We start from the raw sequence: 17,721 nt of genomic DNA, 5'->3' as shown, positions 1-17,721 counted from the left end.
TGCCCTGCCTATAGGTTTCTCAAGAGACAGGCCAGATGGTCTGGTGTCCCCATCTCTTTCAGAATTTTCCACAGTTTATTGTAATCCACACAGTCAAAGGCTTTGACATAGTCAATAAAACAGAAATAGATGTTTTTCTGGAACTCTCTTGCTTTTCCCATGATCCAGCGAATGTTGGCAATTTGATCTCTGGTTCCTCTGCCTTTTCTAAAACCAGCTTGAACATCTGGAAGTTCACGGTTCATGTATTGCTGAAGCCTGGCTTGCAGAATTTTGAGCATTACTTTACTAGCGTGTGAGATGAGTGCAATTGTGCGGTAGTTTGAGCATTCTTTGGCATCACCTTTCTTTGGGATTGGAATGAAAACTGACCTTTTCCAGTCCTGTGGCCACTGCTGAGTTTTCCAGATTGCTGGCATATTGAGTGCAGCAACTAGTGTTGTGCTAATAGACATTTTAGAAGTTAGTGCATTACTCTTTAAGACAACCTGATGGGACAGTATTTTTAACTTGATATTTTAATCTATACTTTAAAAAAAAGTATAGTTGACACTTGAACAACATGGTTTGAACTTTGTGGGTCCACTTACGTAGATTTTTCCGGTATTAAATACTGCAGGATTACCCAATTTGTGATTGGATGCCAAAGAACCACAGATACAGGGGGCAAACTATAAATTATACACGAAATTTCAACTGTGGGAAGGATCTGTGTTTCTAATCCTCACGTTGTTCATGAGTGTACTCTACTCAGATTTAGAAAGTAACTTGCAGATAATCTTATAATTCTCATGGCAAAGTTGAGACTTGAGTTCAGATCTGGCCAATTCTAAAGCCCATGCTACTTACCTTCTTGAATTTTTTTTTCTTCTGGATATTTCTCATAACTCTCCTTTATTGTTTTATAACTGGCAATTGGTTCGTTGTTGTTCAGTCACTGAGTCATGTCCGACTCTTTGTGACCCTGTGAACTTCAGCATGCCAGGCTTTTCTGTCCTCCAATATCTCCCACAGTTTGTTCAAACGCATGTCCATTGAGTCTGTGATGCCATCCAACCATCTCATCCTCTGTCACCCTCTTCTTCTCTTGCGCTCAGTCTTTCCCAGCATCAGGGTCTTTTCCAGTGATTAGGCTCACCCCATCAGGTGGCCAAAGTATTGGAACTTCAGCTTCAGCATCAGTCCTTTCAATGAATAGTCAGGGTTGATTTCCTTTAGGATTGGCAGTTTGATCTCCTGCAGTCCAAGGGACTCTCAAGAGTCTTCTCTAGCACCACAATTTGAAAGCATCAATTAATTCTTTAATACATACTAATTCTTCTGTAATTGAACAGTGTAGAAATAACTAAGGCAAAATTCCCCAATCCCTAATCCTACACCCCAGAAGTACACAATTTAAAAATTTTGTGCTATATGCTTGCAAGTATTTCCCCTGCATCTATATGTATATGATGCGAAGAACTGACTCATTTGAAAAGACCCTGATGCTGGGAAAGATTGAAGGTGGAAGGAGAAGGGATGACAGAGGATGAGATGGTTGAATGGCATCACCGACTCAATGGACATGAGTTTGAGTAAACTCTCGGAGTTGGTGACAGACAGGGAGGCCTGGTGTGCTGCAGTCCATGGAGTTGTAAAGAGTCAGACACAACTGAGTGACTGAACTGAACTGATATCTATATGCTGTGTGGGGCTCTTTTCTGAAAAGATTGTGCTAATTTACACTTTCAATCGTGTGCAAAAATTCTTATTTCCCTGCACCATTTTTAATACTGAATGTTCTCTATTTGCTTGTCCATTTGATAGATGAAAGAATGTCATATCTTTGCTTTAATTTGTACTTCTTAAATTATGATGTTGAATGTCTCAAAATCAAAACAATTTCTCTATAAACAGTCCCACCTGAATTTGTAATAATCCCAGATGGTGGTGTTTTAAAATAAAAATCCATATAAATATAATGTAGATAGTCTATTTATTATCCTTATTCTCCTCTATGTGCCCCCAGAAAGCAAAGCAAATAACTATAATATTTAATATATCATAATTCAATTGAGAAGATGCCTAATGTGCCTTGGAATTTTAATATGGCTTATTATTACCAGATGTCTCATTTACATTAAGTAAATATTTTTAGGAATTTTCAGAAAAGAATCATCAAGAAAGCAAGTACTGTATTCCAACCCAGTATTTATCAAATGTTTTCCATCTGCCAGGCAGAGTACTCAGTACCTAAGTTTTAGAGATAAACAAGATAAATGTAAGCTTTTATCAAATAGTTTAGCCTTGTGCAGAAGATAAGCCAATGTCTCTGAAAGTTTTGACTGGAGAGGACAGCATAGCTAATTCAGACTGACTGAAGCAATAAATAAGTGTATTGACTGTGACTGTGAAGTTGCTCAGTCGTCTCTGACTCTGTGACCCCATGGACTGTAGCCTACCAGGCTCCTCAGTCCGTGGAATTTTCCAGGCAAGAGTACTGGAGTGGATTGCCATTTCCTTCTCCACGGTATCTTCCCAACCCAGGGATTGAACCCGCCTGCATTGCAGGTCTCAGACGCTTTACCGTCTGAGCCACCAGGGAAGCCCCAAAATAAGTGTATTAGTTCTCCTTAAAACGATTGCTAAGAATAAAGCTGAGCGTCAGGTCTGGCTGGTGCAATGCCCTGGTTTTGTCATGAGAGAACCAGTTCTCCCATCTTTGTCTTTGCTCTGTCATTCAATCTAGTTTGCTTCTGGCTATGGGATGGCTGTCTGTGGCTATTTGCTTTTTATGCTCTCTTGTTAATTTGGGAGCCATGGGGACTTCTTGTGATTCTTTTAAGATCTAGGAAGGACCTTTTCAGAAGTCTCTAAGAAACCTCTCTTGGTGCCTCACTGACAAGAACTGGACCACATACCCATTCCTGGCAGAATCATTGGCCAAAAGAATTGAGATTAGCCTTAAGACAATCAGGCCTACTCTGGGGGCAGAGAGTCGTCATCACTGTTCAGTCACTCAGTCATGTCTGATTCTTTGCGGCCCCATAGACTGCAGCACTCCAGGATTCCCTGTCCTTTACAATCTTCCAGAGACTCATCTCCATTGAGTCGGTGATCCAACTATCTCATCCTCTGTCATCCCCTTTTTCTCTTACCCTCAATCTTTCCCAGCATCAGGGTCTTTTCCAGTAAGTTGGCTCTCCCCATCAGGTGGCCAAAGTATTGGAGCTTCAGCTTCAGCATCAGTCCTTCCAATGAGTATTCAGGGCAGAGAGTAGGGATCAGCTTTCTCTTAGGTATATCTCTGAGCCACAGATAGATATCTGAAAAAAAAAGAAAGGCCTTCTCCTAGAAAGGAAGAAAAGAGGAAACCACATCCACAATATCCACTACAACAATAAAGCAAGCAACTCTGATAAAGTACAGTTTAGGTGACTGTGAGTGAAGAATGACATCTTTGCCACTTTTTTTTTTAATGTCTCATAGGATCAGAGCGGCACTGAACTGGTTAGTGGTGAGGAAGACTCCAGTCTTGAAGTCGGTCTTAAACAATCTCCTGAAAGTGAAAGCTCCAAACTGGTGAGAATCCTGGTTATTTCATCCAATGTTCCTTTTAGGGATGAATTGTTTATATTTTGGATCAGTTGTTGTGTTTACTTCTCTTTGAATCTCGATCTCTGAGACAGCGGAAGCTATTCTTTATAGCGAATGACCCATCCACGTAGCAAATGACCTAAGGAACAGAGCGTCCTCCTGCTTTCTTGAATTGTGCTGTCTGGGACTAAAGAAGCAATCTCTCTTTTAAATCTTGTTTAAATTGGGTTTCTTTAGGCTAAGGTAGTGCTGAATTAGTTCTAGAGGCAAAGAAATAGATACTAAATGTATTCCTTTGTTTATAATAAGACTTATTTAAACTTACCCAGGGGCTAGAGCATTAGGAGAGAGTCAGTTTTAGAGAACTTTCCCTCCTTATGTGTCCTACCTAATTGAGATCTTGTTATTTAATACTTATGGAGCTTTTGCTGTATACCATGTGCTGTGCTGTGTTCTACATTTATTTTCTGATCCTCATAGTGTAGGTGGCAATATTTTTCTTTTACACATGAGGAAAGCTTGCCTTGTTGTTGTTCAATCACTAAGTCATGTCCACCTCTTTGAGACTCTATGGACTGTAGCCCGCCAGGCTTCTCTGTCCAAGAGATTTCCCTGGCAAAAATACTGGACTGGTTTCTGTTTTCTTCTCTAGAGGATCTTCCCTGACTAAGGATTAAACGATTTCTTCTGCCTTGGCAGGTGAGTTCCTTACCTGGGAAGCGCAGACTTGCTTAAGGACATTAATTAACTTGCCAGAGGCCAGTCACTAGTCTGTCCTAGGCCTGGAGACTGATCTCATTTGGCCTGACTCCCAGCCTTTGCTCATAATCTACCTTCCTGTTTTGTAGCCTGGCACTTCCAAGGTTAGATTGCAAGTTCTCAAAAGACATGTGGGCTTTACCCCACCTCTGTTTCAAAATCTCTTATGAATCTCAAAAAATTAATCACTTGGGAGGGTCACTGTGATTTTATGATAGCATAGAATTGTTCATTTTACTTGAAGGATTTTGAAAAATCATCCATTTATCTTCTTTCAACTTTTAGAAAGTATATATCAGACTGGCTTAGGGTCCATGTCCTAGAAAATGAACTAATTCAGGAGGAAGGAAAAGGACATTTAAGCAAAAGTGGAAATTATCAAGGTCCACTCTTACACAAATCCTACATGAGGCATCAGGAACAACAGATTAGGACCATTGTTCTTGAGCAAAGTGTTCCAGGGTCACACCATTCCTTTTCCAAACAATAAACTGCATCTTTGCACTGAAAGGGGATGAGGAACATCAGCACATTTCAAACTCAAACTCCTTCTTTCATTTAAAAATACTATTAACTTGTTCTTTTGGACATTGTTTTTCCATAGGTAGGTTAGGGAAACGTCTTTTAAAGAAATAGGGTTTTGTAAGTGTGAGACCCTGATTTCATCCATGGAGAAGATGGTGAGAAGAGTGAGAACACTCCTTTGCTTGTTGGGAGAGGCTGATAGTCCCACAGAGGCTCAGTTGTAGGCTGCAAACAAAAGCCATCTATCATCTACCCTGTTGCCAAGAAGGCAGCACAGGCAGAGGACATGAAAGGCTGGGAGTAATTTTTAGATATTGTTTCATGCTGCATTTTAATAGGAATAAAAGCCTTCCCAAACTTGTTGACTGGTATTTATTTTTTCCTTCCCCCATGACCTCTTTTTAGTATTCTGTAATTTATTTTTACCATTTCCAACAGAATATGCATGATCTAGTCAATTGAGGAAAGATAGCCTGAATTTGAGGAGAAGGCAATGGCACCCCACTCCAGTACTCTTGCCTAGAAAATCCCATGGATGGAGGAGCTTGGTAAGCTGCAGTCCATGGGGTCGCTAAGAGTTGGACACGACTGAGCGACTTCACTTTCACTTTTCACTTTCATGCATTGGAGAAGGAAATGGCAACCCACTCCAGTGCTCTTGCCTGGAGAATCCCAGGGATGGGGGAGCCTGGTGGGCTGCCATCTATGGGGTCGCACAGAGTTGGACACAACTGAAGCGACTTAGCAGCAGCAGCCTGAATTTGAACAACTTCTATAGCATAAATATAAATGACTTAGCATAAATTATTGCTTAAGATTGTGTTTAACTTGGGCTAGTTAGACCTCATCGAGTGTCAGTTTACTCACCTGAAGAATGGGAGTAATCAGGGTGAGGAAACAAATAGGCAATAAAGTATAGAGTATAGGCACATAGTTGGTGCTTAGTAAGTTCATTCATTAATTCAGAATATATTTGCCAGTTGCCACTATGTTCCAGGCAATGGAGATATAAAAGTGAACAAAATGTACCAAAATGCCTGCATTTGTAGAGACTTATTCATGAGTAAATGGGGGAAGGGAGATAGATAATACATAAATTAGCAAATTAAATTATATCAAATTGTTGTTCTCGAGGGTAAAAATTTCATCAGGCTCAACCTAACATATCCATTATTGTCTCATTATAAAGTACAATTGACTCTTGAAAAATGTGTTGGTTAGGGGTGCCAATCTTCTGCACAGTGGAAAATCTGTGTATAGCTTATAGTTATAAGGCCCACTGTGATTGGGGTTCCTTCAGATCTGTGGCTTAGTATTTACTTGAAAAGAAATCTGTGTAAGTGGACCCACATGGTTCAAACCAATGTAGTTAAAGGGTCAGCTGTATTAATAGCAGTTTCTCATCATTCGTCCATTATTTGATTGTTTCTATTATGTGATGGTGAGAGCATCCCTGTGCTGCTGCACCATTCTAGGGTGGTTGCCTGATGCGCCTTGTCAGAAAACAGCGTGTGATCTTTATGGGTCTTGACTCCTCTCACCTTAGTTTAAGTCAGTTGGAAACAGTAAGATCTAACCCTCTAAAGGGAAACTATTTGTTTCCTGTAGGAGCATATGTCTCATCAATCACTGCTGGCCTTTACAGGAGAAACCAGGAGAAAAACACAGGCCTTGCTCTTAAGCAGCTTACCCTCGAGCATCAGTGAAGATAGAATTTGTTGTCTGGAAGATCAGACCGGGCAGAAATATATCGGAGAGAGAGAAAAAATGTTACAGGGGTTCAAAAGAGGATGGAAAACCATCTCGTTCAGGGATTAGGGATGGTTTCTTAGACTCTTGGCCTTTAAGGTGAACCTTTACAGATAAGAAGGTGATTGACTGCTGAGGTTGAAGTGAGCAGGAGAGGTTCACCAGGTGAATCAAACAGCGAGGGTAGTAGAGTTAAGATTAAAGACTAGGCTTTTGTACAGTGTGCAATAGAAGCTGAATAGTAGAATCACAGAGCTATGACTTACACTATGGATTATAGATTAATGTATTCATTATTTCATGCTCAGTGTTCAAGAAATATCTCATTAACTACATAGATACACATATATACTAGGTGCTACCTATGAGAAATTATACTCCAAAGGGCTATTAAATTGCTTCTCCAAGATTACCTGTTTTCAGAATTAGGACTAAGCCATGAGTCTCCATATATTCCAGTGCTTATTCTTACTCTTCAGTTATGATTTGCTTTCATCCATATCTCCATAGTCCCCAGACTCACAGCCAAGGAGTTTATAATAACTTTAGTAGATATTTGATTTCTCTAAAATATATTTTAAAGGGAAAATAGCTTGTTTTTAGACAACCGATCAGATGATGGTTTGTGAAGCATAGATTCCGATTGTGAGAGACTGGAGGCAGGGTAGTGTCTGGAATCTATTTCAGAAGTCTAGGTGAGAGCCTGTTAAGACTATTTTTTAAGCCTTTTCAAAGGAACTTTAAAAAAAAAACAAAACTATTTGTACAGAGCTTTGCAATTTGTGAAACAGTCTTTTTTATTATTAGCTTAATTTTTTTAGTATCTAGTTTTTCAAATAAGATACTAGTTTGTGATTTTATTCAATTTTATCCCCAAAATAGCCCAATGTAAGAAGTAGGGCAGGAGTTACTTTTCCCTGATTTACAGATGAGACCTTAAGCTGCTTAGTGAAAAATCACAAAACTAGAAATTAGAAGAGCTGGTCCTCATCCTGAAGGGTCCGTTTCTCTCTGGTATTTTGACATAGAAGAGCATGAATCCCTAAAATAATTGTTTTACTTTTTGGGGTATAAACTTATGTCTTTATCATGTTGGGGGCATCTGTGTTAATATACTTTTGGGTGGATAATATAACTAAATTATTAAGAGTGCAGAGATTAGAGCCATTCTGCTTAGATTCAAATCCTGATTCCACTATTTACTCGCCATGTAACCATAGGCAAATGGCTTTGCCTCTTTGTGCCTCAGTTTCTGTGTCTGTAAGATGGGAGAAAGAAAATAATGGTTATTGTGAGAGTAAGGAGTTAGTAACTATAAAGTACCACGAAGAACTATGCCAGAGTACATGGAATCACTGTCTAAGAGGGAGTTGTGCTGATGATGATGATATTATGCTGATTAAAGCATTAAAGGTGAGTCAGATAAGGATTAGCTGTTCTACGTGAAGCATTAGGTGTAACTTGGAAAACTGAAGTGAAAATTTTTCAACCCCCAAAGTGCAATCGCTGATAACAGACAGCATCTATTGAATGCCTGTGTGGCAGGCATTATTCTAAACTTGTTCACCTAATAGTCCTGTGAACTTAGTACTAGCATTATCCTCATTTAAAAGATGAGAAAACTGAGGTGCTGCAGTGTTAATTAAGTAAGTTGCCTAAAGAATCACCCAGTGAAGCTAGGATCCAGGCCTGTGTGCTCTGAGGCTGGAGCCTGCACTCCAAACCACTACGCAGGACTGCCTCTCAGCGAGACTCAAACGGAACAAAACCGAGTCAAGGGGCAGCAAGAGAGTTACACTGAGATCTGAACTTTGTTATTTTCACTTCCTTTTGGTCTCGATCTTGAACTCCAACACAGAAAATTTTGGCATAGAAATAGGTAGATTCTGAAAATTACCTTTCACATTGGTAGATGAAGTTATATAGACTTCCAAACCAATGTTGCATAAAATAAAGGAAACTAAGACTTTTCAAGAAGCTAACCTGTGCCAGGCATTTTCTTACTGGTTATTTTATTTAACCCAATGATGCACCTGTTATTAGCCCTACTCTGTGGAAAAGATACTGAGGTTAAGAGATGGCAAGTTTTTTTCCTCAGATCTCACAGCTGGAATAATATGGTTGGGACTCAAACTCAGTTCTCGTTGCTTCTAAACCCCATCTTCTTGTCACTTTATAGTTCTCATAACCTTCCTTGGAACATCAGATATATCACTGTGTGATCTATTTTCAAACAATAAATATTAATTGACTTTTCCAATGAGTCATCTGTTCACATCAGATGACCAAAAGACTGGAGCTTCAGCTTCAGCATCAGTCCTTCCAGTGGATATTTAGGGTTGATCTCCCTTAAGATTGCCTGGTTTGATCTCCTTGCTGCCCAAGGGACTTTCAGGAGTCTTCTCCAGCACCACAGTTCCAAGGCATCTATTCTTTGGTATTACCTTTTTTATGGTCGAGCTCTCACAACTCTTTGTGACCACTGGGAAAACCATAGCCTTGACCAAATGTACCTTTGTTGGCAAAGTAATGTCTCTGTTTTTCAACACATTTCTAGGTTTGTCATAGCTTTCCTGCAATCATCTTCTGATTTCATGGCTGAAGTCACTGTCCGCAGTGATTTTGGAGCCCAAGAAGAGAAAATCTGTCACTACTTCCACCTTTTCCCCTTCTATTTGCCATGCAGTAATGGGGCTGGATGCCATGATTTAGTTTAGTTTAGGTTTTTTTTTTTTTTTGAGAAGGCAATGGCACCCCACTCCAGTACTCTTGCTTGGAAAATCTCATGGACCGAGGAGCCTGGTAGGCTGCAGTCCATGGGGTTGCTAAGAGTAGGACACAACTGAGCGACTTCACTTTCACTTTTCACTTTCATGCATTGGAGAAGGAAATGGCAACCCACTCCAGTGTTCTTGCCTGGAGAATCCCGTGGACGGGGGAGCCTGGTGGGCTGCCGTCTATGGGGCTGCACAGAGTCGGACACGACTGAAGCGACTTAGCAGCAGCAGCAGCAGCAGCAGTTTTGTTTTTTTAATATATAGTCTTAAGCCGGCTCTTTCACTCTCCTCCTTCACCCTCCTCAAGAGGCTATTTATTTCCTCTTCACTTTCTGCCATTAGAGTGGTATCATCTGCATATCTGAGGTTGTTGATGTTTCTCCCACCTATCCTGATTCCAGCTTGTAACTCAGCCAGCCCTGTGTTTCTCATGATGTGCTTAAAGTATAGGTTAAATGAACAGGGTGACTGCGGACAGCCCTGTCATACTCCTTTCTTGATCTTGAACCAGTCACTTGTTCTATACAGGGTTCTAACTGTTGCTTCTTGACCCGCATACAGGTTTCTCAGGAGACAGGTAGGATGGTCTGGTATTGCTGTCCCTCTAAGAGCTTTTCACAGTTTATCATCATCCATGCAGTCAAAAGCTTTAGTGTAGTTGATGAAACAGAGATAAATGTTTTTCTGAAATTCCCTTGCTTTCTCTATAATCCAGCAAATGTTGGCAATTTGATCTCTAGTTTCTCTTCGTTTTCTAAACCCAGCTTGGACATCTAGAAGTTCTTGGTTCACATGATGTTGAAGCCTAGCATGCAAGATTTTAAATATAACCTTACTAGCATGGGAGATGAGTACAATTGTCTGATGGTTAGCACATTCTTTGGATCTCTAATCTTGTCTCATTCTATAGTTTTCTTCCTTGATATAAAACTAATTTACATTTTTTTTTTGTTCTTGTCTGTCTCCTTCTCCACATTGTTACAGAGACTAATAGCCAGTAAAATGATTTCAAAGTTACTTCCTTACAACAAAATAATAAAAAGACAACTCAGTTGAAAGATAGGTAGGATCTAAATAGACAATTTTCCATACAAATGGCCAATAAGCACATAAAAAGATGGTTAACTTCATTAACCATTAGAGAAATGCACATCAAAAACCACTATGAGATACCACTTCATACCTGCTAGGAGACAATAAATAAATACACAGATAATACAAGTGCTGACAAGGATTTGGAGAAATTGGAACTCTCCTATATTGCTTGTAGAAATGTAAAATGACACAGCCAGTTTGGAAAATGGTTTGTAGTTCCTCAAAATAGTAAACAGAATTACCATGTGACCCAGCAGTTTTACCCTTAAGTATGTACCTAAGAGAAATGAAACTATATAACACAAAAAAACTTGTACACAAATGTTTACAGCAGTATTATTAATAGTAGCCTCAAAATAGACACAACCCAAATGTCCACCGGCTGCAAGTGTGCATGCTAAGTCACTGCAGTCGTGTCCAACTCTTTGCAACCCTGTGGACTGTAGCCCACCAGGTTCCTCTGTCCATGGGATTTCTCCAGGCAAGAATACTGGAGTGGGTTGTCATACCCTCCTCCAGGGGATCTTCCCGACCCAGGTATCAAACACAGACTCTTATGTCTCCTGCATTGGCAGGCAGGGTCTTTACCACTAGTTCCACCTGGGAAGGCCTGGTATACTCACAATGGATGCCCTTATTTAATAGTGAAAGATAAAGAGGTACTGATACATAATGCTACAATAATAAAAATCAATAGAGACAGAAAGTAAATTAGTGGTTGCCTATGTCTGAAGGATGGGTAATGATCCTAATGGGTACAGGGATTCTTTCAGAGATTATGAAATGCTCTAAACTTCTATTGTGATGACACTTGTACAATTCTGAATGGTAAAACCATTGTATTGTACACTGTAGATGGGTAAATTTTATGATATGTTAATTATGTCTCAATAAAGATGTTTTTAAAATTACAGGAGGAAGAAGAAAGGGGGAAGACAGAAGATAGACATTCCACAAACTAAAATCAAATCAGAAATTTAAAAAAATATATATTTATTGGGCTGTTCCAGGTCTTAGTTGCAGCACGCAGGATCTTTGCTTTTTGTTGTGGCATTTAGGGTGTATTTAATTGTGGCATGTGGGATCTTCATTGCAACATGCAAACTCTTAATTGTGGCATGTGGGATCTGGTTCCCTGACCAGACTGAGCCCAGGCCACCTGCATTGGGAGCTTGGAGTTTTAGCCACTGGACCACCAGAGAAGTCCCTCAAATCAGAAATATTATTCTAAGCAAGCTCTAGACCGGAAATTCTGTGATTCTGTTAAATAACTGTAATATGATCCCATGCAAGGAGCTTTTCATGTATAATCTCGCCACCTTTTGGAACTTTTTGCAAGTGTTTAATAATCTGCACCCTAACAGAAGGAGCTTGACTTCTTTGTCCATCAGAATTAAAGCCTGAGTTTATTTTCGTACATTCTTGTGTTTGGCCCATTGCGGCACTCTGTGCTGGTTCCTGGGAAGATACTACTGAAGGTAAACAGACGCAGTCTCTCTTCTTGTGATGCTTACAGTCTTCTTAGGACAGTGACATCATGTAATGTTACAAATAGATTGAAATCTAAACGTTGATCAAAGCCAAGAACAAGAGGTGTTTAGTGCTAAGAGAGCATATTATAGGGGGATTTGACCTTCCTGGGGAGGTCTCTTCCAGGGAAAACTGAACTGAGATCTGAAGGAGAAGCTGGTGCTCCCTGACAGTGGGAGAAAGAAGAAACAAAGGCGGGAGCTAGGCAACCTTAGAGCCACAGTGGGTCTGGAAAACTGACATTCTCAACATTCACGGTTGCCAGAACTGGTGAGGTGGGAACTAAACTGGAGCGGATGACAAGAACCAGGCCACTCTGATGAGATGGTCTCTCCGCTTACGGCAGAGGGAAGCCACGGGGGGCTTTGGAGGGGACTCTAAACTGTAGTTGAACTGTAGTGAGTGATCAGATTGGACAGCGGCCAGCATGGTTGCTGATGGTCTGGCTGGGAGTTTACTGCAGCAAAAGCAGTGGCAGTCTGGGAGAGATGGCGGCGGCAGGACAGAGTCTCATATTCTGTCTTTGCAAAAATTGTAATAAAATAAACAGCAAGATAATATATGTGTTTACCAGGTATATTCCACAGAGTTGCCAGTCAAAGAATTTGCCTTTCTTGCTCCCAGTATGCAAACCTACTGCTGTACGTGTGCTTTAAAGCTTTCCTCTGAATGCAGGTTTAAAGCTATTAAAATGGCAATTGTTACACCATCTGGGTCTTGAGAACAAGCATCATCCCAGGGCTTGGCCAGCAGCCCATGATAACCCTGCTAGGAAATGCCCCCAGCAGATGTGCCTGGCATTCCTGCCGCGTTTTATGACAGTGCTTAGCAACACTGCAGTCTGCGTGTCAAGTGATCCCTGTCCTTACAGACCTGGTTCATGTCCAGCAGCATCAAGAACACTTAGATGTTTCAGAATTTTTCAAAATGTCTAGATTTTTTTCAAGCTGTCTGCAGGGTTTGTCTTTACTATTGTCTTTCATTATGAAATGTAATTTCTGATTCTTAGAACAAGAATAGACGATTGAGAGGAGTATTACAATCAACTCAAAGTGCATTCCAACTATAGTTTCTCTGTGGAGATTTTAGAATTTACAGGGTAGCAAGATGCCTGGGGAAGTATGAATTGTTTCTGAATTAACTATCATTAACCTAAATGGGCTGTGACATGGAAATTCACACTCAGCTGACAGTACATTTTACCATTTCAAGTCCCCACCAGCCAGAATAGCAGCATCTTAGGAACACTTTTTACTCTTTACCTTGGTGCACTTGATCTGTTTAAAATTTTCAAACATGCTTATTGAAAAATCAGTGTTGAGTGTTATAAATAATACCCATATCCCCAAATGGCCTGATAGTACTTTCTTTTGCAGATTAAAAAGATGGTCAAATAAAATCATGGGCTCTGATATCTGAACAAACATGAATTTCCCCACCAGCCTTCACTAGCTCTGACCTAGAAAGTGACTTATTCTGTCTTCATTTCTTCATTGAAAAATGGGGGTGTGGGGGGAGGAGGCTGGTCATTTTGTCCTGTGAAGATCGAGTGTGACTTTATATGTGAAACCCTTAATAACGCTTGGCATGCAGAAAGGCTCAGTAAATGTAGCTATTGTTAACACCAGGTTTTGTCTATATAAAATCTAGGTGTGCTAGAACCCTCATTTTTCATACACATTTCCTGAGAATCTGTGATGTGTCAAACTCTAGGAATGTAGAGATAAGATATCGTTCATCCAGGAGTTTACCACCTTAGGTCTAATGCAAAGGTTACAAGCTGCTTGTCAGGATATATTAAAGATCCTTGTTTCTGTTTTCTACTGAAAATGGACCAGCATTCCAAGCTGCCCTTTTCATCAATTATTCACTTCGAGTTTATTTCACTCCCTACCTTTCTACCATTCTTTAACCCTAGCCTGCTTCCCATCACCTGTAAGTACCTGAGTACCTACATCATCCCCATCACCTGTGAGTACCTGAGGCTGCATCCCAGGTCTACAAGCCTTGGTCAGGTGCGTGGGCCTGGCAGAAAGTGAAAGCTGAGAAATAGGCAGAAGCTGTTGGTGGAGAGCTGTGTGGACTAGGAGAAACGGCTTAATACCTTTGAGGTGTTTTTTAAAGGGAGATTATAATGAGGAGATTAGCCTATTGATAAGGTCATTTTGAGCTTATTTGTGAAGAATCTGATAGAAAAGGTCAAAACTGAAGACAAAGAGTTAAAAAGCCATTAGAGTAAAATGAGATGAAAGTTGATAGTGACCTAAACTAGGGGATCTGTTAGTGAGTGGTGATTTTCAGTAAATACAGGAGTTAGAATTGACAGGACTCCATGATTGTGTGAATGATTGTGTGAATGTCAAAACTGAGGAAGAGGAGTGACGCAAGGACTCTCCTGTCACAGCATGGGTAGCCAGCTGGCTGGGTGGATGCCGTTCACTGACCGAAGAAAGAGGAAGGGAATTCCCTGGTGGCCCAGTGGGTTAGGATTCGGCAGTTTCATTGTTATGGCATCCCTGGTCCTGGAACTAAGATCCTGCATGCTGTGCAGAGTGGCCATATAAATAGGGTGAAAAAAGAAGAGGAGGAGAAGCAGATTTGCAGGGAAAGATGATTTGTTCTGTCTTGTCCACTGAGTTTTAAGTCTCTTTGTAAGACAGAAAACTGTTATTTAATAATTATTTATTAGTACCTCTCCCTGTAATAGACACTTGAAAAGATTATCTCATTTATCCCAACAAAAGCAGTAGTAGTAATAATAATATGACCCATTTTTGCTGAGCACTTATCATTTGTTAGGAATGAACACAGTGTATTATCTCCATCCTCCCCACAATAAAGCATCATTACTTCCATTTTGCAGACCAGGGACCTGAGTATCCGAGATGCTGAGTCATTTGCTCAAAGGTTTAGGGGCAGAAAGTGCCACAGTAAGGATTCAAAGCAGTATGTGTTTGACTCATGGGCCTGACTCATGCTACACTGCCTCTCTAAGAGGTGTCTGGTATTCAACCCATGAAGAAGCTGAAGTTTAGAGAAGTCTTATTTGTCATAGAGCATGTAATCTAACTAGAACACTAGGATCTGACCACAGTTGACCCCAAAGTCCAAGCTTTCTTCTTTATCCAGATAATACTAAAGAATTTTTATTTAGACCCACATGGATCTGTGACGGTGTTTACTGGTCAGTGGGTAATATGAAAAATAATAACCACATGGAGAGTTCTTCATAAAGCTAAATTTATTTGATTTAAAGGACTGTCCTTTAAAACTGTGTTCTAGCTAACTTTTTAGTGTAAAAATGGCTCTTCCTACAGGACATTATGGTGGTAATATCTGGTGGCAGTTGTGGGGAAAGGACCTGACTAAGTTGAACCCTCTTAAATCACTGATATTTGACCATTTTTTGACTCATAAAATAGCAAATCCATATGCTCCAACCTAATATTTCTATGCTCTCAATTACTTGCCCCCCACAGAAGGTAACTCTGTAACTCCAAAATTCTTTTGAAAAATTTCTGGTCTGTGAAATCCCCAAATCTAAGAAAATCTACTTTGCTTCATATCGTGTCCTTGAAATCAGGAATACTTTGCAAATGATTCAATGGAAGCAGACAAAGACAGAGATTAGTAAAAGCTGGCTTTGGTTTTAAACCTGGCTAACTGGGAGGTTAATGTTGTCACTAATTAAAAAAAAAAAAAGGAAAAGCATAACAAAGAAACAGACTTATGGGAGAAGGTAAGGAGTTCAGTGTGGAATTTTAAAGAAATAATATACCCCTGTATCAGGTTCAGTTCATCAATTTTGACTGCTGCACTTGATTAAAAATTATTCCTAAGTGCTTTTGAAGTGCTGGCATCCAAGATTGGAAAAAAAATAGTTTAAAATGTGTTTCTGATGATTATAGGCTTCTTCTTAAGTCTTCTGTATCCAGGCTGGAATTCTCAGGTGTAATACCCTGCTCATTTTTAAAGCAAGATCTTAAACTATCTGCTTAAAATCCATTTTTATCCCGTTTGCTCTCCATCAAGAACTGCAGGATTTCTAGTTTGGCTCTGGAAGCTGAAGCCACTGTGTGAACACTGTTCTCTGTTTCAGATCCAGGATGAAAACAGCATCTATAGCAGGAGCGTAGCGTTTCCTATAGGAGAATTTCTGTGAGTCAGCATCAGCCTCTCTCTTGTGACAGTATGCAAATTACCAATGGCAGGGCTCAAATGCATTCACGTGTGTGGCATTTTCACAGCTCATCGTACTCTATGTCTTGTATTTCTGAAATCACTTGAGATTTGCCTACATGATAAATTTCCCTTTCCTAGTAATAAAAAAAAAGACTATATCTGCAGTCAAGTCTACTTCTTGTGCAAAAATCACAAGGGAAAACCTTTGGTCTTTTCACTCTATTCTCTTCCCCTCTGCATTGTAATGAAGATAATACAGAGATGTGAAGTAACCTCACAAACTCAAAGACAGTAGAGATATAGATACACATTTTTAACACAGATTCACTTCTTGGACATCTGCTAGCTTTCGTTCACTCCCATCCGATTTAATGGCCTGCTGTGGAGACTTGTTACTCAACTTCGAATTTCATCTTGCCAGAAAGGAAGCTATTGCTTACCAGATATTTCTAAATTGAGAAAGTAATCTTTTTTATTTTTTTAAAGATTTTTTCTTTGATGTGGACCATTTTAAGGTCTTTATTGAATTTGTTACAATACTGCTTCTGTTTGATCTTTTTTTGTTTGTTTGTTTTTTTGGCCTTGAGGCATGTGGGAGCCTGAAGGGCTACAGTCCACAGGGTTGCACAGAGTTGGACATGACTGAAGTGACTTAGCATGCACACATGCTTATAGAATCTTAGCTCCCTGACCAGGGATCGAACCTGCACCCCTTGCATTGGAAGGCAAAGTCTTAGTCTCTGGACCACCAGGAAAGTCCTGAGAAAGTAATCTTATAATCATAATTATTTAGCAAGCATGAGGGACCCAGAGAAGCTCTCAGTTGTGACAGCGCAGAGCCCGGAACTCATACTTTCTTTCCTGTGACTGCTGCTCCACCATCTGAATCCCAGAGCTTCTCAGAAGTGTAGTGGTGTTTCTTGTGAAGTTTTCATTTCTCTGTGCATGCATGCTCAGTTACATCAGTCGTGTCTGAGTCTTTGCAGTCCTATAGACTATGGCCAGCCAAGCTCTTCTTGTCCTTGGGATTCTCCAGGCAAGAATACTGGACTGGGTTGTCATTTCCTCCTCCAAGTTATCTTCCCAACCTAGGGACTGAGCCTATGTCTCCTGTGTCTCCTGCATTGCAGGCAGATTCTTTACCTACTGAGCCACCTCTTGCTTGCTTGCTAAGTCGCTTCAGTCGTGTCCAACTCTGTGCGACCCCATAGACGGCAGCCCACCAGGCTCCCCCATCCCTGGGATTGTCCAGGCAAGAACACTGGAGTGAGTGCCATTTCCTTCTCCAATGCATGAAAGTGAAAAGTGAAAGCGAAGTCGCTCAGTCATGTCCGACTCTTAGCAACCCCACGGACTGCAGCCCACCAGGCTCCTCCGTCCATGGGATTTTCCAGGCAAGAGTACTGGAGTAGGGTGCCATCACCTTCTCCGGAGCCACCTCTGGGGAAGCCTTATTAGCGAACATAATTTTAAGATCCTATAATCTAAAACTTATGTTGATTATCTTATTTTTCAAAGAAAGCAGTCA

General features: G+C 40.4%; 1 protein-coding gene across 4 annotated transcripts in view; it reads left to right on the top strand.

Annotated features, from left to right (window-relative positions):
* INADL (InaD-like (Drosophila)) overlaps positions 1-17,721 on the top strand; it is a 396,383-nt gene that overhangs the window by 275,385 nt on the left and 103,277 nt on the right. For 3 of the 4 annotated variants that reach the window (XM_010833911.1, XM_010833909.1, XM_010833912.1), the window contains exon 31: positions 3,469-3,561. The exons of the other annotated variant lie outside the window; for it this stretch is intronic. In XM_010833911.1, the coding sequence (XP_010832213.1) occupies positions 3,469-3,561 (93 nt within the window). The remainder of the gene's footprint in view (positions 1-3,468; positions 3,562-17,721) is intronic. 4 annotated transcript variants of the gene reach the window in all.

This window comes from Bison bison, unplaced genomic scaffold (genome assembly GCF_000754665.1).
Source record: "Bison bison bison isolate TAMUID 2011002044 unplaced genomic scaffold, Bison_UMD1.0 scf7180017863957, whole genome shotgun sequence".
Classification (NCBI taxonomy): Eukaryota; Metazoa; Chordata; class Mammalia; order Artiodactyla; family Bovidae; genus Bison; species Bison bison.
Note: the sequence above shows the minus strand (reverse complement) of the source record. Positions and strands in the feature narration are given on the sequence as shown.